Source organism: Bufo bufo, chromosome 6, assembly GCF_905171765.1.
Source record: "Bufo bufo chromosome 6, aBufBuf1.1, whole genome shotgun sequence".
Lineage (NCBI taxonomy): Eukaryota > Metazoa > Chordata > Amphibia > Anura > Bufonidae > Bufo > Bufo bufo.
The window spans coordinates 65,512,286-65,536,714 of record NC_053394.1 but is presented as its reverse complement, the minus strand read 5'-3'; the positions used below and the strand labels follow the sequence as shown (position 1 = coordinate 65,536,714).

General features: G+C 44.1%; 1 protein-coding gene across 2 annotated transcripts in view; it reads right to left on the bottom strand.

Annotated features, from left to right (window-relative positions):
- Positions 1 to 1,526: 1,526 nt before the first annotated feature.
- The window catches only part of LOC121004362 (natural killer cells antigen CD94-like), a 39,778-nt gene continuing 16,875 nt past the window's right edge, over positions 1,527 to 24,429 (bottom strand). For both annotated transcript variants that reach the window (XM_040436548.1, XM_040436549.1), the window contains exons 4-7: positions 12,359 to 12,505; positions 11,887 to 12,038; positions 2,818 to 2,930; positions 1,527 to 1,869 (exon numbers count right to left, since the gene is read on the bottom strand). In XM_040436548.1, coding sequence (XP_040292482.1) covers positions 1,746 to 1,869; positions 2,818 to 2,930; positions 11,887 to 12,038; positions 12,359 to 12,505 — 536 coding nt within the window. In that variant the 3' untranslated portion in view covers positions 1,527 to 1,745. The remainder of the gene's footprint in view (positions 1,870 to 2,817; positions 2,931 to 11,886; positions 12,039 to 12,358; positions 12,506 to 24,429) is intronic.

Below are 24,429 nucleotides of genomic sequence, written 5' to 3'. Positions count from 1 at the left end.
TGCACTTGCTGCAACCCTATTCTTGCAGTCAAAAATACCAGAAATCTTTTTACCCCACTAGTCAGTGGAGTCCATGAGTGTCAGATGGGATCTATTTGAAAACCTATCCAAGACCATCATACATCATTGCTTCCATGACAAACATCCAGTGATTGGCTTCAGTGGTCACATGTTGTCAGCATGACGTCATTGCTGCAGGATGTGTCGTGGTGGCAAGTAATGCTTGTTTTGTTACTTCATACCATGTCTTGCCAGATTTTTGTGATCTCAAACAACTTTTTAAGCCCATCTAACTGACACCAGACCAGGCCATTTAACCCCTTCATGACCATTTTTTTTAAAACATGCGTCTTTGAAAGCCATAATTTTTTTTACATTTGGTCATGTAAATAATGGTTGCACTTTTTTTTGGTGATAGATGAGGCTTTATTTGTTTATATTTTTTATTTTAGCCTTTGCTGTTTTTATTTTTTTTTTATAACCAGGAAAATATAAAAAAGGGGAGAACTGTTTTTTATTTATTTATTTATTGTCAATAAATGTACAACTAAAATATATATTTTTAATTATAACCCCTTTTCATAACAGTCATTTGCATATATAGGATATATCGATAGTAGTTGCCGGGGGCAGGGCTACAAAATTTGATGCGATGTGTGGGGGCAGTTTTTTTTGTGCTCCCCATAAGGTCATACAAGCTTTTTGGGTGACATTTAACATAAGATTTTATTTATTTATTGCTAAATTCTCCTGTAGCTGAGACTGACATAGTAGCCCCAGTTACAAGGGGAATACAGCCCCAGAGAGGTTGTACTCAGCTGTACAACCTCACTGCAGAGCTGATCTAGGTCTTCTAAGACCCAACAACTCACACAGACTCCGAGCCCTCAGAGATCTCATGATGCTGGAACGGAACATTAAGCATTGCCACTCCCTGAATGCTGTGTATAGAGTATTGGTGACAGCAGGAACTATGAAAACCTGTACTTGCCTTCTTTTAAAATGACCTCCATTGCCCCATGATTAGCACACAGTAGCCGTCTCTGCGTCTGTGCAGAGATATATGCCAGCTGCCCAGAAGCATATTACCAATGAGTGGTTGGAAAACGGTGAAACCCACATTTGGTCTTCAGTATGCAAAGACTTTTTGTTAATTTACTATTACTTACTTTATATACCACTAACATATATTGAAACTATCTGCAGAGATTGTCATCACTCAGATGCTCCCTGTTCCCAGTAGGACTCCCTGCATTTTATTCGGATCACCATGATTTTCTTCTTTATTCAATGAGGCATTTGTATGAAATATTTTATTTACATGATTCGTTGTATGTACGTTTTTTAGGCACAATTTTGGCAGAGAAATAAAGAAAAAGTAACAACTACAACAGTCTACCATGGTAATTTATATTTTATTTTTTCATTTTTACTTTATTCTCTATGCAGAATAAGCATATGTTCAACTATAATAGATTCAGTAACAACGTTGTCCAAAAGCAAACATAGGTTGTCAAGAACATCTTCCAAATGTAATAATTTATACAATTTTGAAAGAAATGCACACATGTAGTGACACTACAGAGATAATACAAAAGAGCCCTTTGATTTTCATTGGCTGCTGATAAAGATAGTTGTAGTTACATAGTCTAGTCAGTATACAGTATACTTTAAGTTGCAGAGACATCTGGATAGTTGTAATAAAAAATATCAACAGTACTTGATATGTCATTCTCCACTCATCTTTATAGTTTGCTGGCTTTCCTTTGACAAATCCAGCTCTGTTGACTATTACACTTCTCCGAATTATAACGGCTTGATTTCAGTACACAATGGTTATCACCAGGACGAGTGTTTTTGAAATTGAGCCTTTTAAAGTAAAGAAAGGCAATTTAAAAAGTGTGAAACATGAACCAGAACATCGGGCATCATGATGGTGCACTTCAGCAGCAGTTAAAAAGAGCAGAGCGTTCACATCATCAAGGGATCTGGATCTTTTGGAACCTAAATTACCCATATGAGGGAATAAAGTCCACTTTTCTATAAGACACTTTAGGCATTTAAAAACAATTGCATTATGATATCATCATACTTTTCCACTAGCAAAAACTTAAGGGTGTTGCCCAACTTTATATCGTTTTCTAAATACCCCACCCAGCAGGACCTGTTGAGGGAAGCATACTGACCTGCTCTTCACTGCATTTCAGTCTCTGTATGGACACAGGTCACGTTGACTGCTGTGGCCAATAACTGACTGCAGCAGTGATGTGTCCGTGACTCCAAGAAATGAGAGAGTTTGTAGAAGAAGGGAGTGGTCAACTGTGTCAAAGGCAGAGGACAGGTTAAGGAAGAGGGGGACAGAGTAATGTTGTTTGGCCTTGGCAGGAAGCAGGCCATTGGTGACTTTAGTAAGGGCAGTTTTATGATGTAAACTATTATTTACTAATACTGATTGTTTTTATTTAAAACTGTTGTTTATATTATTTGAATACTTTATACTGTTGTTAATGATTGGCTGTTGTTAATCATGTGACCTGGAGACTCAGGTAAAAGGAAGTCATTCTTTTCTAGGTGTAGGCTATGACTAAGGATTTATTGTGAAATGGGTAAGCAATGGGTCCTCCATGTGTGATATGCAAGGTTTTTAGCATGTTTTAATTGAATCATGACCATCCTGTTGTTGAACACTTTCACTTCTCTAGAATTGAACTCATTGTGCTCCCAGTAGTCTGAGCAAGGATAACATCTTGAGAATGCCATTTTGGAGAAGGTAAGCTGACTTTACTTATTTGCATTGCTATTAAAATGTATACTTACTGAAAGTCCTTGCAGGTTTCACAATTCACCCAAGTCCAATTCCTTATATTGTTGTCAAAATACAGTCCAATCCAGTAGCTGGCATCCCTATAAACTATTTGATCCAAAAATGCCTGTTTTAACAGTACAAAATAATAAAAATGATGCATGTGAATTGTGTGAATTATATATATATATATATATATATATATATATATTATATATATAACGTATACTGCTGAACAGCTGCTGGGGTGACTACTGGGGCAATGTGAAGTGCACTGCTTTGATTGGGTATTTGATTACTGGGAATTTGGTGACATGCTGCTGTGGTGTCAATGCGATTCCGGGTGGACTGATGTCATCTGCGCTTCCATACTTGATTTTCTGCTGCTGCTGCCCAAGCAACGCAGCTTTAGAGTGTTCAAGCACTGACTATCTTAGTCCACCTGGAACTGGAGGCGCTGATGGCTTCATTGAGAGCAGAGGAGCACAGCTGCTGGGAGGATAATACAGCCCTATCCCCCTTGTTCCGATGCTCCAATGCTACTAATGAGTGCTAAGACCCACCTCATAGTCAGAGCACAAAATTGTGCATTCCCAGTAGAATGTATGATTGTGCTGACACACTAACACCAATGACTCGGTATACCATAATATTTACACAGTGGACCACCAATGACTATTTGTTACGTTACATAAGTGAGCCACAGCACATTTCCTAAGAACATAGCGCTAGACTAGAGGTCTAACCCTGTCAATCAAAGGGGAGGGAGGAGTGAACAGAGCACAGGAGCATAGCGTTAGCGGTGCTACAAGTGCTACGGCCAGCCTCCTTGGTGCTCTCAATTGCTAAATTGCATACAAATAAAAAAGAAGATATTCTGTTGGCAGTTCACTCTAGAGTTAAAAGACAGGTATTATTTTACTCAGCAGGATAGCTATGCCTGGTTTAATAGGGTTGATCATGCCTTAAATAAATCATTTTATTTGGTAATAATGACACAATCTAACTGATAATACAGGTGAAACTCGAAAAATTAGAATGTCGAGCAAAAGTCCATTTATTTCAGTAATGCAAATTAAAAGGAATTGCAGTAATGCAGCTTAAAATTTGAATTTTGTGAAAAGGTTTAATATTCTAGGCTCAAAGTGTCACACTCTAGTCAGCTAATTAATCCATACCCCCTGAGCAAAGGGTACCTGAGATTGTGACTTTGGGGTTTCATAAGCTGTAAGTCATAATCATCCAAATTATAACAAATAAAGGCTTGAAATATCTCGCTTTGCATGTAATAAGTCTCATATGTTAGTTTCACCTTTTAAGTTGCATTACTGAAATAAATGAACTTTGCACGATATTCAAATTTTTCGAGTTTCACCTGTATATCTTTATAGGTTTCCCAATAGCCAAATTACTGATCTTAGTGTCTTCTGCTACTTTTTTAATTATGCTGTGTGTCATTCCACAACATCTTGTTATGTATCCTATATGCTATGCAAGATATGGCGCCAAAATCCTATGATAAGGAGATATCAAATATGAATATCCATTTCAAGGATTGTAAATTACCACAGGCAACTTGATCTACTGTATATAGGAACTGTTATACATAAAGTACTATATAGTTGCAGCCAAGCTAAACTTCATGGTTAACGCATTAAAGGGGTTGGCCAGTCTCTGGCTAGTTGTGACTAATGTGCATATACGATGACTATATGGCACTTAATATAATCTTTGTTGAACACTTAATAATATAATCTTAGTTGAAATTCTGCTCCATTTTCTATATTTCATAAGGTATGCACCTTCATTTGACAAGTCTTTTGTGCTGTTCACATAGAGGTCTTGTCCATAAAATGGCCACTGACATGTGATGTCTCCTCTATTTAAATACACTGCACCTGCACTAAACTCCCAAAAGAACAAGTGCAGATGGCAGGTACGGTGTATTTAAATGAAGTAGACATCACATGGAGGTGATTTGCTTGGTCACATGACCTCCCTCGGCAACCATTTTATGGACAAGACCTCTGTGTGGACAGCACAGGGGTGTACATAGAAATCACTGGGCCCCATAGCAAGCATCTGAATTGGGCCCCCTAACCCCGCCCACTACCCACCCCTGGCCCATCCCACCTCGTGTCCTGGCTCCTCCCATGCCACACCCCCATTAAAGAATCCCTAATGCCCGGGGGGGGGGGGGGGGGAGGAGTAGGAGAGCACACTGTCCACTATGAGCCCCCCAAAATGCTCAGGACAGTGTGCTTTCCTTCTACTCCTCTCCCCCCTGGGAATTTTGGGGGGCATCAGGGGTTGGGGGGCTCATAGAGGACTCAGGAGGGGGGGGTGGAGGCTCATAGAGGACAGTGTCCCCCACCCTGGACATTTTGGAGTAATGGGGGCGTTAGGGGTTGGGAGGCTCATAGAGGACTCGGGGGGGGGGGGGGGGGGGACTCAGAAGAGTGTGCTTTCCTCCTACTCCTCCCCCCCCTGGGCATTTTGGGGTAATGGGGGCATTAGGGGGCTCATACAGGACAGAGTAGGAGGAAAGCAGACTGTCCTCTATGAGCCCCCCAAACCCTTAATGCTCCCCAAAATACTCAGGACAGTGTGCTTTCCTTCTACTCGGGGACTACTGGTTGCCTACTCTTGACATGTGCATTTGTATTGTGATTTTTATTGATTTAAAATTTTGCTTTTATTTGTTTATTAATAATAAATTATGAACATTTTGTATCTAACCTACTAAATAAAACTATCTCTGGACATCTCGAGTATGCTTCGTTTTTATTTTTTATTTCTGTTTTACCACAGTGTCAAACAGAAATAAAAAATAAAAACGAAGCATACACGAGATGTCCAGAGATAGTTTTATTTAGTAGGTTAGATACAAAATGTTCATAATTTATTATTAATAAACAAATAAAAGCTAAATTTTAAATCAATAAAAATCACAATACAAATACACATGTCAAGAGTAGGCAACCAGTAGTCCCTGACTAAATGTATATACAATAAAAGTGCCTCTACATGTGCAGGGTATATATAAATGTAATATATATCTTTCCTTCTACTCCTCTCCACCCTGGCCCTGGGCATTTTGGGGGGCATTAGGGGTTGGGGGGCTCATAGAGGACTCACGGGTAAAAGGCTAATACAGGACAGAGTAGGAGGAAAGCAGACTGTCCTCTATGAGCCCCCCTCCCTATGAGTTCTCTTGCTGCCTGGCAGTGGCAGGCAATGCTGCATTAATCTATCCCTTCCCGTTCCCATACACAACTACAAACCAACCACGGCACACCAACCAATCAATAGAAGGTGACCACCGTCCGGGACTCCGTGTCCGGTCAGGAGCGGGCGGGCAGGCAGGCAGACCTTCAGTCTAGGGCTGGGGCTGAGCTCGGTGCAGGGTCAGGTCAGAGAATGAATGGGTTTAAGTGGCGCCCGCTCCTGCTGCCTGCAAACACTGGCCAATCAGCAGCTGCCTATTTGTGCTGCTGATTTGTGCTGATTGGCCAGTGTGAAAAGAGAACACGCCTGCAGCCTGGCCGGGAGAATCAAGTTCATGCAGTGAGGCAGGTTAATACAAGACATGCGGGGGGAGGGGGGCGGGCTGCCGATCAAAGACAAGTGCCGCGGGCCCGCTGCGCCTGCACCACAGTGTGTGTAGTGTACTACTAGTACTGCCTAAAATAAGCGGAGGGGGCGCTCCGGGCCCCCCTGTGCTGCGGGCCCCATAGCAATGGCGTGGTCTGCCTATATTGGGACATTGGGACAGCACAAAAGATTTGGAAAACAAGGGGCCATAGCTTATGAAATATAGAAAATGATGCAGAATTTTAACCAAGGCAATATTATAGGGAACCTGTCATCAACTTTATGCTGTCCATACTAACGGCAAATAAACTTACATATGGATTATTCACATATAATCACTCACATGAATCTTTGAAATCGTATTTTAGTGATCTGGATAAGTTAAAACTTAGCTTTTATTATAGCTCTTATAAGATAAATGAGATTTTGTTCCTCAAAATGAAAAATAAAGAGGTAGGTAGTCGTAGATTGCTCACAGTGTCCTATGATATAACGGGACTTGTACTGAGGGCAATACTAGAATGTCCGCAAGGGCAAGAGGTGAAATGACTGATGTATTCCAAACATGATGTTTCCAGGTCTAGACAATTAGAGTGGTACACATCAGTATTCAAGCCACAGGTGGTCGGGTTTGGCACATATAGGCGCCAATATAAGACACATCAAGGTGGACATATAACAAATATTAAACAACAAAAAATCTATATGCACAACGACAGACACAACACAAAAATGACATGGATGTATATATATCCGTGTTACATATTGTACACTAATGCATCCACAGCATATAGGTGCACGGCGGCACCGCTTGAAAGAAAGACACACCACCAGGTGTCCTACCGTACAGGTATGATGTACTCCAGGCACCTGTGTTCTTGAGTCTTTATCAGGCAGGGTGGTCCTTTTCCGGCAGTTGGAGGATATTTAAAGGGAATAGAAACGATGATTTTTCCTTTCTATCCCTAATTGGCCCTCACAGCCCTACAATAAGCCTCCAAAAACTAGCCACGGGGTGTCCCACTATTTGGGCCCCCGTCCGGAACCTAGCCCTGGAATTGTAGTCCCTAAAAAGGCCCTACAAGGATCCCTACATGCACGTTTCTGGGGTAGGGGGAAGAACCCCTCCCCTCATCAGGGGATATAATTTCTAAGGGCCGGAAAATACAGAAAGAGGGTCACCAGAAATGGTGGCTCTCCTATAGAATAAGGCGCACAGGTGGATGTGCGACCGGCAACGGGAATGAAAGAGAGGGGACAGATAGAATAAAGTTCCCTCCCTTTTGTCACTAAAGCGGAGCGCACAGATAGGTGCACAGCCGCAGTGAAGATAGAGAAGGGGGACAGATAAAAGCACCCCTTGTCCTCTTGTAGTGCACAGGTTGGTGCCGCAGGCATATGTCTTACCTGATCTGGAGGTGTACGCGTCCTCTCTTTTAAAGGTTCGCGCCGGGATATCGGCACGTCGCACGCCATGATGACGTCAGCCCTTCCCCTAGTACGGCGGCAGGCGGTGATGGCGTTTTGCCCTTACTTTGCGTGTTATGCCCATACGCCGAATGGGCGCTGGGCATGCGCAGTAGTACGCGCACATTATATTTCCAATATCATCGCGTTAATGCCTGAAATGATGTGTCCAGGCCACAATGCACAAAGATAGTTATTGGATTCCAGTATACAGCCTCCATAGGTCAATATTTATATCTATGTTGTGCCAGCAAACCATCGTACTGGTAACTTCACTCCCATAATGGGGCTGCAATCAAAAAGGTGCTGTTGTTTTATTTGCATGTCGTCAATCGGATGCTGCTGCTAGCGACATGCAAAAAAATAAGACAGATAGAGTATACATCGGGCGTCGGACAAATTAATGATATGTTGTACAGGCACACAATATAAGCCTACAAATATAAAAATACGGACAAAGCATAGATATATATATTTTTTGGTCCGTATATACGGGCGTATTGATATGTAAGCTCCGTATAGAGGTGGATCTGTGGGCAGCGGAACATGTGTCCAACAGATTCACTCAGCAACCCTGATGTGGGTATACAGCATAGATTATTTAGTGGTATTTTTTGCGGTCTTGTTAATTTCATTTTTCAACAGTAGTCAGCAAAAAGTGACACCTGGTAATTAATAGATATTACATGCCATGTCTCCCAGGTAACCGAGATTTAATAAGGCAGGGTGAGGCAATTTTAGGTATTTATTTTAATTAAATCTGTATGAGAGACAGAGACCTTGAAGGGGTATTCTTAAAGGAAGCAGCCAAAGTGGAGGGACTCATTCAAACCTTTGGGGGATACCGTGTCCAGTTGGAAAGTCCAACGTGCTTCTCGTTGAAGCAGGAGACGGTCCCAATCACCACCCCGTATTGGTGGTGGGATTTTATCAATTCCAATGGCTCGGATGCAGTTCGAGTCTCCACCATGGTGTTCATTAACATGTCGGGCCACTGGGGTGTCGCGTTGATTCGTGATATCGCCCAGATGTTCTCCTAGACGTCTACGCAACTCCCTCTTGGTTTTGCCATACTAACGGCAGTATAAAGTAGAGACAGGTGAGTTGATTTCAGCGGTCTGTCATTTCTAAGTTAAAAGTAAGTGGTTGCCGAGAACCAACATCACAATCATTGCAGACTGGGCCTGGAAAAGAGTCACGGCCACCTGACAAGAGTCCTGGTTATTCATGAATTCCTGCTCTTCCTGCACACTTGCTGATGACTGACAGTCTTCTACCTAGTTTTCTCCCTTTCTCTGTAGTAGAGAACTGCTAATCATCAGCATATCCAGTAGCGAGTAAACTTTTATTCTGTAAACTGTCCTGATGAAGGGGGCGCTCCGCCCTTGAAACGCGTTGACTTGAATTCAATAAAAGAATATTATCAATCCTGAGGATTCATCTATATGCCAGCAACGCCGAAAAGTGGTCTCACACTTTTTTATGATCTTCTCTATACAACCTTTCCTGGAACTCTTTGGATTGAGACAGGAAGAGACCCAGGCAGCAGCACGGCATTCCCTGATGCTGGTGGGGATAGATACCAGCTAAGGCATATACAGTTGTTGTGACTCCTCACAACAGCATCCGGTAAGCGAAATACGCACCATACAACTGTATTATCTATAAGGCGATACCACACATGAGTCGCTGTGTTTTTTTGTCTTTTTCTTGTTTATAATCATCAGCAGATGGCTGAGAGTGCAGGAGATTATGAATAACCAGGACTCTTCTCAGGTAGATTTGACTCTTTTCAAGGCCTGGGCTGCAATGATTATGATGCTGGTTCTCAGCAACCACTTACTTTTAGCTCATGAGTGACACACCGCTGAGATCAGCATTTCTGTCACTATTTTATGCTGCCCTCAATGAGATCAGCATAAAGTTGATGACAGGTTCCCTTTAAGTACCATATAATCATCTCACAGACACATTGATGAACAGTGACCAGATATTGGCCAACCCCTTTAAGTAAAAAAGGGCATAAAAAGGTTAACTTACTCTTAAAATGTATTTCAATGGCTTTTGTCACAAGATGGCACGAGATAACACTGTGACATGTGTTATCAGCGTTATCAGAGTCAATTTTAGCTTGGCTACATCTCTAAGGCCCCTTTCACACGGGCGAGTATTCCGCGCGGATGCGATGCGTGAGTTGAACGCATTGCACCCGCACTGAATCCCGACCCATTCATTTCTATGGGGCTGTGCACATGAGCGGTGATTTTCATGCATCACTTGTGCGTTGCGTGAAAATCGCAGCATGCTCCTCTTTGTGCGTTTTTCACATAACGCAGGCCCCATAGAAATGAATGGGGTTGCGTGAAAATCGCAAGCATCCGCAAGCAAGTGCGGATGCGGTGCGATTTTCACGCACGGTTGCTAGGAGACGATCGGGATGGAGACCCGATCATTATTATTTTCCCTTATAACATGGTTATAAGGGAAAATAATAGCATTCTGAATACAGAATGCATAGTAAAATAGCACTGGAGGGGTTAAAAAAAATTAAATAATATTTTAACTCACCTTAGTCCACTTGATCGCCCTGCCCGGCTTTTCGTCTGTCTCCTTTGTTGAACAGGACCTGGGGTGAGCAATGCATTCATCACCATGGTAAAAGATCATGTGATGGATCATGTGATGACCGGAGTGACGTCACCACAGGTCCTGTTCCTGTAATGAATGCTCACCACAGGTCCTGTTCAACAAAGAAGACAGACGAGAAGCCGGGCAGTGCGATCAAGTGGACTAAGGTGAGTTAAATTATATTTTTTTTTTTTAACCCCTGCAGCGCTATTTTACTATGCATTCTGTATTCAGAATGCTATTATTTTCCCTTATTAGGCTACTTTCACACTAGCGTTCTGCTGTCCGCTCGTGAGCTCTGTTTGAAGGGGCTCACGAGCGGAGCAGAACGCTTCCGTCCAGCCCTGATGCAGTCTGAATGGATGCGGATCCGCTCAGACTGCATCAGTCTGGCGGCGTTCAGCCTCCGCTCCGCTCGCCTCCGCACGGCCAGGCGGACAGCTGAACGCTGCTTGCAGCGTTCGGGTGTCCGCCTGGCCGTGCGGAGGCGTGCGGATCTGTCCAGACTTACAATGTAAGTCAATGGGAACGGATCCGCTTGAAGATGACACCATATGGCTCAATCTTCAAGCGGATCCGTCCCCCATTGACTTTACATTGAAAGTCTGAACGGATCCGCTCAGGCTACTTTCGCACTTAGAAATTTTTCGAAGTTATTAATGCAGACGGATCCGTACTGAACGGAGCCTCCTTCTGCATTAATATGATCGGATCCGTTCAGAACGGATCCGATCAAGCGCAAGTGTGAAAGTAGCCTAACCATGTTATAAGGGAAAATAATACAATCGACAGAACACCGATCCCAAGCCCGAACTTCTGTGAAGAAGTTCGGGTTTGGGTACCAAACACGCTCGATTTTTCTCACGCGAGTGCCAAACGCATTACAATGTTTTGTACTCGGGCGGAAAAATCGTGCGTGTTCCTGCAACGCACCCGCACATTTTCCTGCAACGCCCGTGTGAAAGGGGCCTAAGTGTTGTGTCTCTATCCTCAGAGACTGGTGCACATGTATCCCGAAGTGTGTTTTGCAATTTCCGGCTTTGTCATATTTTTTCAATGCATTTTACCTAGTCTTAAGAAGGGTATACACAGTTGGTATGTCCTTGTTATACTGTATTAGCATTTTTACTTGCATTGGCATGTAGGTATTTTAATAATGATTTTGGCTACATGGTGCTGTTTCTTCCATAAAATATTAGATATATGTGTTGAAAATGTGGAAGGCACACTGGTTTACCATATAGGATGGGATACACATATTGAACCATGTCAAGGTTATTTTTGATGGTTGCCATTTGGAGTACACCTCCCACACCTAAGTATTTTTCATATAACGAAATGTAATTAAAACTGGCAATATAACATGTATATGTATTTATCATGAGCACACATACCATCTGTTCTTTATTTTCTATGACCAGTAGATGCGACTTCATTCCTATACAATAGGTTTGACTATCATTCCAACTTTTAATTTGGGTATTATTATAAATTAAGTAACAATTTTCCTGAAAAAGCTTCCAGTTGGCAGGACAAAGTTTACATTCTGAAAGGAGAAGGACATGAGACACTGACATATCTTACAGGATGAGTAGAATACATAGAAAGCTCACTTCTGGTCTTTCACATTAATGATATAATTGATACTGTAAGTGTAATACACAAATAAAAACAGTCAGGTTGTATTCACAAATTCATAAATGGTAACCTTGGAATCAAATAGCAAAGGTGATAATCTTAATCATTGTATCCTGCTAATGACTGTCACAATAAAGGTGGGGTAAGTGAGAGAGACATTATTTATTCCTGAGCATTGTTAGTAATTAAGTGAGTTAAAGATTTTGATTCCTAATAATAATAATTTACCATTTTCCTGATCATTTGTTGTATTTGGATTTTTTATGCACAGTTCAGCTCGTAAATAAGATAAGGAGCATTTATCCTTGAACTCTGCATCCCATGTGCTTCTTGTTCCATTTTTTTTATTTTCAAAATAACTTTGCATTTGATAAACTAAAATAAAAAAAGAATATCACAGTATGAACAACATATCTAATAATAAGCTACATAACAAATCAAATAGTTTTTTACCCATTTAATCATGTTGTACCGGTAATTCTGCATCGATCGCATTTTTAAAAATAAGAAAAATTTGGATTTAATTGCATAAGGCTACTTTCACACTAGCGTTAATATTTTCCGGTATTGAGATCCGTCTGTCACGACGGACGTGCACACAGACTAACAGTTAAACCACCAACCAGGCTCTAGGCGAGAGGCAGGGGAAGGGTCACCTCCTAACTTATCCCTGACCTCTCTCCCTGCAATGCTCAGCCCACATGCAGACCTTAATGGTAGGTATGATGTGTCCCCGTGCCTGGACTGAAACACCCTAAATTCCCTGAGATGGTGAAGAGGGGAAATAGGAGCAGCCTGCTCGCACAGAACCTGGATGGGAGAGATGACACCAAACAATCAAACAAGAAACCACACTTATCTCTGTGCGCTGGAACAGACAACCTTCCTCTCTAGCTTCCAAGACCAAAGTGATGAATATAATCCGCTCAGAGCACTGGGGTGGAGTGCTATTTAAACTCATAACCCCCTCCCAGTGCACCTGATGGGAGGCGGATCCAGCACGGCTCCAAAACAAAACACTAAACTCGTGCTGCTATTCTGGCCGACCACCACACACAGTCAGGACGGGGCATGACACCGTCATAGGGTCTCAATACTGGAAAAAAAATGCTTTCGTTTTGTCCCCATTCATTGTCAATGGGGACAAAACATAACTGAACAGAACGGAATGCTCCAAAATGCATTCCACTCCGTTCTCATACCGGAAAGCAAACCGCAGCATGCTGCGGTTTGCTTTCCATCCTAGGATGCAGAGCAATCATAACCCACCGTCATAACTAGGGTTGTCCCGATACCACTTTTTTAGGACCGAGTACAAGTACCGATACTTTTTTTCAAGTAGTCACCGATACCGAATACCGATACTTTTTTTAAATGTCATGTGACCGTTTTGGGGGATCTGTGGATCTGTGGATGACGCACTGTCATGTGGGGGATCTGTGGATGGCACTGTTATGGGGGACCTGTGGATGGCACTGTTATGGGGGATCTGTGGATGGCACTGTTATGGGGATCTGTGGATGGCACTGTTATGGGGATCTGTGGATGGCACTGTTATGGGGGATCTGTGGATGGCACTGTTATGGGGGATCTGTGGATGGCACTGTTATGGGGGATCTGTGGATGGCACTGTTATGGGGGATCTGTGGATGGCACTGTTATGGGGGATCTGTGGATGGCACTGTTATGGGGGATCTGTGGATGGCGCTGTTATGGGGATCTGTGGATGGTGCTGTTATGGGGGATCTGTGGATGGCACTGTTATGGGGATCTGTGGATGGCACTGTTATGGGGATCTGTGGATGGCACTGTTATGGGGGATCTGTGGATGGCACTGTTATGGGGGATCTGTGGATGGCACTGTTATGGGGATCTGTGGATGGTGCTGTTATGGGGGATCTGTGGATGGCACTGTTATGGGGATCTGTGGATGGCACTGTTATGGGGGATCTGTGGATGGCACTGTTATGGGGGATCTGTGGATGGCACTGTTATGGGGATCTGTGGATGGTACTGCTATGGGGTGGGATATCTGTGGATGGCATTGTTATGGGGTGGGGGGATCTGAGGATGGCATTGTTATTTGGTGGGGGATCTGTGGATGGTGCTGTTATAGGGGATCTGTGGATGGAACTGTTATGGGGAGGATCTGTGGATGACACTGCTATATGTCATCCACAGATCCCCCTCATAACAGTGTCCCCCAATACACCGGGCCCCGCCGCTCACCGAAGTATTTATAAACGTGAATCCTTATCCTGTTGTTAAGTTGAACTAACGCTGCCCTCTCCCATGTTCCCCTGTATCCCCCTGTATCTCCACAGCACTTACTTAAGCTTCCATAGCAGGCAGAGCGGACGGCACCAGTAACGTCACTCACTGACGTCGCGCGCCTGCTCCGCCTGCTTCATTCATAAAGTGGGCGGAGCAGGCGCTCTACGTCAGTGAGTGACGTTACTGCTGCCGTCTGCTCTGCCTGCTATGGAAGCTTAAGTAAGTGCTGTGGGGATACAGGGGAACATGGGAGAGGGTAGCGTTAGTTCAACTTAACAACAGGATAAGGATTCACGTTTATAAATACTTCGGTGAGCGGCGGGGCCCGGTGTAAGAGTACAGTGACTGCACCGGGCCCCGCCCATAGTTACGCCCATAGTATTCTATTTATGTATCGGGGCGGGGTATCGGCGGCTGAGTACCGCCGAGAAAACTCGGAAACGGTCCCGATACCGATACTAGTATCGGTATCGGGACAACCCTAGTCATAACCCACAATGCAAGTCAATGGGGATGGATCCTTTTTCTCTGACACAATCTGACACAATAGAAAACAGATTCGTCCCCCATTGACTTTCAATAGAGTTCATGATGGATACGTCTTGGGTATGTTAAAGATAATACAACCGGATCCGTTCATAACGGATGCAGATGGCTGTATTATCTGTAACGGAAGCGTTTTTGCTGAGCCCTGCCGGATCTAGCAAAAACGCTAGTGTGAAAGTAGACTAACATAACCAATCTAGCTGTTGATTGTTTTTTAAGAATGAAAGAATGCACAAAACTTCTTACTGTCTAGTAATGCACAGTACATATTTCACAATTACTGGAATTACTGGAATCTAGACAAATTATGGGTAGTGTTCTGCAATGAGGTTTGGAAACAAGGCCCTTGTTTCATGCATGATGTTCCACTGTTGTGTGTGTCTGTCCTTGGGCATCTCCAAATTCCACTTGCAATACTTTTTCTTAAAGGGAACCTGTTACCATGAAAATGTGAAATAATCTGCAACCAGAATGTTAAAGAACAGGAGAGGTTGAACAGATTGCAGTGTGTTTTGAAAATCCGATTTGGCAGCTTCGCCGAACTTCGTCAAGAAATAAAATTTGTTCCAAATTACTTTGTGACGAATTAATTTTCATTGTATAGAGCGGGTGCAATGACGGGGAACGGCGATCACGCAGCCCCCATCATTTTACTCCTAAGATGATTCAACGGTGATTGCTGCATCTGAGGCTCACATTAAGGTGCTTAGGGTGAAAAAAAACTAAAATTATACTCACCTAATCCACTTGATGGCCGAGAGGACATCCGCTCTTATCTTGATTGATGAAAACATGCCAATGGACTTGCGGCAAGCTTAATGATGTCACCACCACCTGATCACGCTGGCCTCATGTGGTGATGTTATCACTGAGCATGCAGCAAGTATGATCATGTGGTGACGTCGCCACACTCGCCACAGGTCCTTCGGTGAATTTCTTCAATCAAGATGGGAGTTGATGGCCTCTCTTTTGTCAAGTGGATTGGGTGAGTATATTTTTGTTCTTTTCACCCTGAACACCGGAATTTGAGTCTCGAAATAGTGGATAAAAAAATAAATAATACTCACCTAATCCACTTGATCGCGGAGAGGCCGTCTGCTCCGTCTTAATTGAGGAAAATCCACCAAAGATCATCATGCTCGCAGCAGGTCCTTTGGTGGGTTTTCTTCAATCATGTTGTGGACGTCCTCTCCTTGAGAAAGTGGATGTGGTGAGTATAATTTACTCCCTGAGCACCTGAATGTGAGTCTCAGATGGCGCGATCAGTGTTGAAATTTTTTGTGATGCATTTTTTATGCATTTTTAAAAAGCAACATGTAAACCCCTTTCTTCGACTTGCCTGATCTCTATGTATACAAAACAATTGTTTGTAATTCTATTAATAAAAACAGAACATTTGCAAAAGAGTATAGTTTGTCTAAGTAGCAATATGCCGTAGTTCTAGTCTTTTGTAAACCACGTGTACAGATCATTTTTGTCCATAACTATGCAAATATATTAGTTTTCTTAATTCACTTAGTACACAGTTTTAGAATAATTGGAAATACTTTCAATTTTGAACTAACCATTCTGGTTTATTTTAGTAATATGCTCTTCCTGCATACTTTACTGACACATGGCCAAATCAACATTCATTTCAGTAGCTTGGTGCAGAATTCCACCTCACTGGTGCACACATGTACAGTACAGAAGCAAATGCAACAGTTATCCAATAAAGCATAAGCTTTTATTTAAGGCTATTAGTCGACCATTTAGGACTATTAGATGACCTATCTATGACCATCAAGTTACACTACCAGTGACAAAGAAACACAGATTAATGACATGAATGTTAGACAGCTTTGTGCACGAATAATTGGGGTCATTTATCAAACTGGTGTAAAGTAGAATTGGCTTAGTTTCCCATAGCAACCAATCAGATTCCACTTTTTATTTTCCAAAGGAGCTGTCAAAAATGAAAGGTGGAATCTGTTTGGTTGCTATAGGGAACTAAGCCAGTTCTACTTTACACCAGTTTGATAAATGACCCCAAATATATTTAGGGCAGAATCAGAGAGCTTTTCTAATCTCCTAGGTTGGACATGGGTAAAAGTTTGGGGACTGACACAAAATTGGTATACTGAAGTACAATTATAAGCATTTCAAGCAGTTGTGTAACTAGAGTGCTATGGACCCCAGGGCAAACTTTGTACCGGGGCCAAACACCCTCCCACGCTGTGCCCTCCACCCTCTGTGTCCGCTATTGCTACAACCCTGGTCCCTGATCCAACAGCAATGCCCCCGGTAATGTCTCTCACTGCCCCTGGCAATGTCCCCCACTGTCCCAGCAGGTAGTGCCCCCCACTTCCCTAATAATGTCCCCTACTTCCCCCAGTAGTGTACCCCACTACTCCCGGTAATGTCTCCCACTGCCCCTAGTAATGTTTTCACTGCCCCCAGTAGAGTCCCCCACTTTTCCCAATAATGTCCCCAGTAGTGCCCCCCTAGCCCTTGAAGTGTCCCCCACTGCCCCCCAGTAGTGTCCTCCAGTGCCCCCAGTAATGTCCCCAGTAGTGTCCACCACTGCCCCCACTAGTGCCTCCCACAGCCCCTAGCAGTGTCCCCCACTGCCCACAATCTTCATGTAACGGGGCCGGCATTTTCACTGTACCTAATGCTGGGCCTCGTTAGAGTGCTCCTCACCTGCATGATAAGCACTCCAGTCTCGATGCCTCCAGCATCAGGCCCCCGCGCTGCCTTACTAAAACTAGACACAAATTAAGCAGGTGGGTGGAGCCTAATCATTGATTAGCGCAGCGGGCCCCCTCCCCCTGCTGAGCCTGATTTCAAGTTGTTTTTTTTTACATTTCTTGACAAATACATTAAAATTATGCAAAGACTCAATATGAAGCTGTCAAAATCTGCCATGTATACTGTGGAAGACAGTGGCATACTTCCAATGGAGGCAGCTGCTATGGGGCTCCTGGGGCAGGGGGCGTGGCAGTGGATGAAAGGCCCCATGCCTTAATTACATTTAATACAGGTTCCTTTCCAGTCTCTCAGTCATCAGTGCAGTCCGGAATCTTAGACAGCTAAAGGGCCTGTGATAACACCTAGCCTTTCTGCTGGCTGAGACCAAAATTTAAACTGCACCCCCCATGCCAAATTTTCAACCTAACTGCTTCCCTCCAGCCCTATTGTTAAAGAAATTACATACAGCGCTATAAAGCATACAGGGTAATACAACGCCACATACCTCTTACATGCAGTCACATCTCCTCTGATGTAAATGTTTTCTTTCCTCATCTTCTCTATTCAGACTAGACCACCATGATTGATTATTTTTTTCAACCATCTCTTGTCTCTGCAGTTTGACAAACAGACATCTTAGTTTCCTACTTCAGAAACAGTCCTCCTGAAAATAGTTCCCCAGTAGCAATAATTCTCCTTATAATGTGTGCCAGTAAAATAATGCCCCCTAATGTGTGCCAGTAGAAAACCCCCCCTTATAATGTGTGCCAGTACAAAAAATACCCCCTAATAATGTGTGCCAGTACAAAACAATACTCCCTTATAATGTATGCCAGTACAAAAAATACCCTCTTACAATGTGCACCAGTACAGAAAATAACCCCTTATGTACTTCCTTACCTTTAGATCAAACCCCCATATCACATCCTCAAATCAGATCCCCATATCAAACCTCAAATCAGACCGCCATATCAGATCTTCAGATCAGACCGCGATATCAGATCTTCAGATCAGACCGCCATATCAGATCTTAAGATCAGACCACCATATCAGATCTTCAGATCAGACCACCATATCAGATTCTTAGATCAGACCCCATATCAGATTCTCAGATCAGACCCCATATCAGATTCTCAGATCAGACCCCATATCAGATTCTTAGATGAGACCCCATATCAGATTCTCAGATCAGACCCCCATATCGGACCTCAGCTGAGACCCCCATATCAGACATCAGATCAGATTCCCTCATCAGATCCTCAAAATCAGATCCCAGATGAGACCCCCATCAGACCTCCATGTTAGACCCCCATATCAGACCTCAGATCAGACGCCCTTTAGACCTTCATGTCAGACCCCATATCAGACCCCGATCAGGCCTCAGATCAGACTCAAAATAAATAAATTACCTCTCCTGTTCCACTACTACTCTCCAGGTTCGGCGGCCTCTCCCTGGTCTTCTCTTAGCCCACGCTGCACTGTGACCTGACTGCGTACAATGTCAGGTCATAACATGCGCACTACGTCCTGCGGATAAACTCCTGTATACTAGTCTCCTGTATACTAGTCTCCTGTATACTAGTGAGCCCTTCCATAATGTAAGCGCTCACTAGTAGAAATGGCCCTGCAGTTCGCCCTACTGTCGTTTTGTGGCAAACTTTGCTCGTTCGCGGTTCGCCATATTCTTTTACATTGTGAAGAACTTTGACCAATGACACATCCACCAGGTCGGACAGGACAGCCCATTGAGACATTTCAGCACATGGACATACCCCCCTATAAGTACAGTTGCCTTGATTTATTCTTTACAGATATCACCTAGGGACGACCGCCTTAAAAAGGCACCTGGCCTCCCATCACCGAGCCCAGTTGGAGCAACACCATCAGAACCCACAAAGCCACACTCCTGGCACTCCACGACCTGCCTCTTCTCCTTCTCCTACCAGTTGTCCTCCACTCCACCTTCCACTGTGCCGTCTACGCGTTCATCTGGCAAAAGGCAGGCTTCCGTGGCCCAAATGTTCGAGCGTAAAGAGATGATGACGCCGGATAACCCTCTTGCCCAACGGCTGACTGCCAGCTTGTCAGAACTGCTAGCCCGGCAACTACTAACATATAAACTGGTGGACTCGGAGGCCTTTAGAAAATTTGTGGCCATTGGCACACTGCAATGGAAGGTCCCCGGAAGGAAATATTTCTCCCAGAAGGGCATCCCGGAGCTATATGGCCACGTTCAGCGGCAAGTGAATGTATCTCTGGCACACAGTGTCGGTGCCAAGATACATCTGACCACAGACACGTGGTCTAGAAAACACGGTCTGGGAAGGTACATAACTTTTACTGCCCACTGGGTGAACCTTCTGACGGCAGTCAAGCATGCAAACCGTGGCACCCGTGTGGATTTGGTGTTACCACCACGGATTGCATGCAGGCCTGCCTCTTTTTCTCCTCCTACTCCATCCTCTGTCTCATTCTCAGCTGACTCCTCCTTTTCCACTGCTACCGCCTCTTCCGCTGCGCCCCCCAAGCTCCCCAGAACCTATTCGACGTGCCAGGTGAGACGTTGCCATGCTGTGCTGTGCAGGGACGTTGCTAGGTCAAAACATTCGGGGCCTGGGCCCCTGATGTTTTGTCCCAGGCCCCGAATGTCCTGCCTGCCATTTAGATATAACTGTTTTGGCGTCCTCAGGACGGCAATACAATTGAATCTAATGCATTGCAAGAGCTGAAGGACCTGTGAAGACCTCACAGGTCATGTGATCAGTTCTAAATTCAGTAGCTGAAAAGGTCCTGGGATGATGTCACCATCATGTGACCAGTGCAGGAGAGGACTGCTCAGCAGTGAAGAGAAGCCCTGGGAAGAGGTGAGGTGATATCTGCTACATGAGGATAGGTAAGTAATTGAAGATTACTCAGTGTGAGAGGCAGAGCAATGTGGGGAGTTGTAATTATTTAACTGGGACTGTATGTTAGGGCTGAAGGGAAGTTATTTACATGGGACAGTGAGGTGGAGTGATGTTAATTACATGGGACTGAAATTTGGACGTGGCTGGGGTAGGGTGATGTTATTTACATGGGACTGTATAATGAGGGGTAATGTTATTTATATGGGACTGCATGTTGAAGGCAGCTGTGGGAGGAAGTGAAATTATTTACATGGGATTGAATGTTAGCGGGTAATGTTATTTACATGGGACTGCATGTTGGAGGTGGCTGGGGAGGAGGTGATTTTATTTACATAGGACTGTATGTTGAAGGTGTCTGGGGGAGGGAATGATGTTATTTACTGAATATTGAGGAGTGATGCTATTTACATGGGACGGTATGTTGGAAGGGGCAGGAGAGATGGTGTGATTTTATTTACATAGGGCTGTATATTTTAGGGGGCTGGTGAGATGGTGTGATGGTATTTATATGGGACTCTATGGCGGAGGGAGGTAAATAGTGTTATTTACATGGGACTGTATAGAGGTGCTGAGGAATTATAATTTCTGAGGACACTAAGCGGAGGAATATAACTACAGGGGGCACTGCAGGCAGCATTATAAATACTTGGGGCGCTTCAGGGTGAGCATTATAACAGTAAAGGGCAGTATAAATACTGGGGGCACTGTAGGGGCATTTTAAATCCAGGGGACATTAGGCGTTCTTATTACTACTGGGGGCTCTATAGGAGGGATCTGCATTATTTCTACTAAGAGCACTATGGGGGGTCTTATTACTACTGAGGGGTCTGTAGAGAGCTTTAAGGGATTCTGTCACCAGGATTAACGATATGTAGATATTTATATGTGCCCATTAGTCTTCATGCACTGTTTACAATGATCCCTCTGTTTATGCTCTGTGTGCCTTATATTCTTATAAAAAGTGATCTTATTCATATGTAAATCACCTCTGTCAGGAGACCAAGGGGTTGTCCCACGATCTCCTGGAGCCCAGCCGCGCCCATTGATCCGGAGCCCAGCACCGCCTACTACTTAATTTATTCGCTGCACTATCCTGACGTCATGTAATCTCTACTCCGTAGTCTCGTGCAGGCGCAGTGGACACTGTAGTCTGAGCCTGTGCGGACTACTGGCATCGGCTTCGACGAGTCAACTGCGCATGTGCACGGCACTGAGAAGAACTGAAGTCAGGGATAGTGAAGTGAATAAATTAAGTGGTAGGCAATGCTCGGCTCAGGATCGATGGGTGCGGCTGGGCTCCAAGAGATAAAGTGGTGTGCGACAACGGTGCCAATCTGCTGAGCGCACTGAAACATGGCAAAATGACACATGTGCCGTGCATGGCACACGTCCTGAACATAGTCGTGCAGCAATTCGTTGCCCTGCAGCAGGCCAGGAAAATCTCTGGCCATTTTAGATCTTACACAGACATGGTTCGCCTTGCTGACGTTCAGCGGCGACACCACTTGCCCGTCAGACGTCTGATTTGTGACTGCCTGACGCGCTGGAACTCCACCTTGTATATGCTTGATAAGCTGCCCCAGCAGAAACGTGCATTTAACGACTACCTGTACGAACTTTGCGGAAGGACAGGTTCTGGGGAGCTTGGTTTTCTTTCACTGCGCCAGTGGCTGCTCATGTGCGACGCATGCAGACTTCTGCAGCCATTTGATGAGATCACCAAACTGGTCAGTCGCAGCCAGGGCGCCATCAGTGACATCGTACCTTATGACTTCTTTCTGGAGCGTGCATTGCGTTGTGTCATTGATCAAGCCGTCGAGGAGCAGAAGCAGGAAGATGAGGAAGTCACAATGCTGGATGAATTCCCAGGGGGCGCTACTCCATCAGACAAGTCAACAGGAGTCTGAAGAGGAGTCAGAGGAGGATGGTGCCGCGGTGGAGGAGGAGCAAGAAGAGCATGCTTTAAACGTTTCTGGGATCCTTGGTGTTGTCTGTGGCTGGGGGGAGGAGACTGAGGATGACATTATGCTGGACGATGAGCAGGAGCCAGGCCACTCCACCGCTTCCAGTTTAGTGCAAATAGGGGCCTTTATGCTCCAGTGTTTGAAGAGGGACCCCCGTATAAAAATCATAAAGGGCAAGGACCAGTACTGGGTGGCAACATACTTAGACGTCCGGTACAAGCGCAAAATGGCGGACATGTTACCAGCATCACAGAGGGCTGTCAGAATGCAGCACTTCCAGGCCTTGCTTTGAGAAATGCTGCATTTTGCTTTTGCGTGCGCTGCCAGAGGAATTTCCACTCACAGAGAAACAGTTGCGGGTACCAATCCAACAGCGCATACAAGAAGAGGGCGGTTTGAAGATGTGTTGGTCACTTCGGATATGAGATCATTCTTGCAGCCAAACCATCGACAGCCGCTCTCCAGATCCAGCCTCAGGAAACACCTAGACCGACAGGTGTCCGACTACATCGGGTTAACGGCCAATGTGGACGCTCTGAGAAGCGAGGAATCCCTGGACTACTGGGTGTGCAGGCTTGACCTGTGGCCAGAGCTGGCACAATTTGCCATGGAACTCTTGGCTTGCCCCTCATCCAGTGTCCTGTCTGAACGGACGTTCAGCGCAGCAGGGGGGATTGTGTCACCTAGCTCACAACAGTGTGGACTACCTCACATTTCTAAAAATGAATGAGGCATGGATCTCAGAGGAATTCAACACCTGTGACGACCATGTTTAATTGAATTTCCTCATGCCAGCCCACACATATCCTACAACACCAAGAGCAAAGAATGGTCCCTGTCTTATGTAAATAATGAGGCATTAACGGCCTTTTCTGTCTTAATGCCTCGGAGGAATTCGACACCTGTGACGACCACATGTTTCAACTACCCTATCATTAGCGTTTTTTTCAAGAGGGGGGGATTTCATTAACCATGTTTTTAATCCAATTTTATATTTTTAGTTCTTTTAAACATATGTATTTGACCTAGATTTGTACTGGTCTGCAGTAAAATTGATATCCATTGACCGTCTAATATACCTCCAGCCACATAATCACTTGATCTTTTCTGTGCGGTGAATGCATAATTTTTGGGGCCTTTAATACACTGGCCTGCAGTAAAATTGATATCCATTGACCATATAATCTACTTCCAGCCACATACTTGTTCTTTTCTATACGCTGAATTAATAATTTTTTGGGCCTGTAGTCCACTGGCCTGCTGTAAAATTGTTATCCAATGACCGTGTAATCTACCTCCAGCCACATACTTACTTGTTCTTTTCTGTACAGTGAATACATCATTTTTGGGGTCTGTAGTCCACTGGCCTGCTGTAAAATTGATATCCAATGGCCATGTAATCTACCTCCAGCCACATACATACTTGTTCTTTTCTGTATGGTGAATGCATAATTTTTGGGGCCTGTAGTCCACTGGCCTGCTGGAAGATTGATATCCAATGACCATGTAATCTACTTCCAGCCACATACTTGTTCTTTTCTGTACAGTGAATGCATAATTTTTGGGGCCTGTAGTCCACTGGCCTGCTGTAAAATTGATATCCAATGACCGTGTAATCTACCTCCAGCCACATACTTACCCGTTCTTTTCTGTACGGTGAATGAATAATTGTTGGGGCCTCGGAGAAATTCAACTCCAATGACGACCACGTGTTATCGAATTTCAACTATTATCATTAGGGGTATTTTCAAGAGGGGGGATTTCGTTAGCCATGTTTTTAATCCAATTTTATATTTTTAGTTCTTTTAAACATATGTATTTGACCTGTATTTGCACTGACCTGCAGTAGAATTGATATCCATTGACCGTGTAATATACT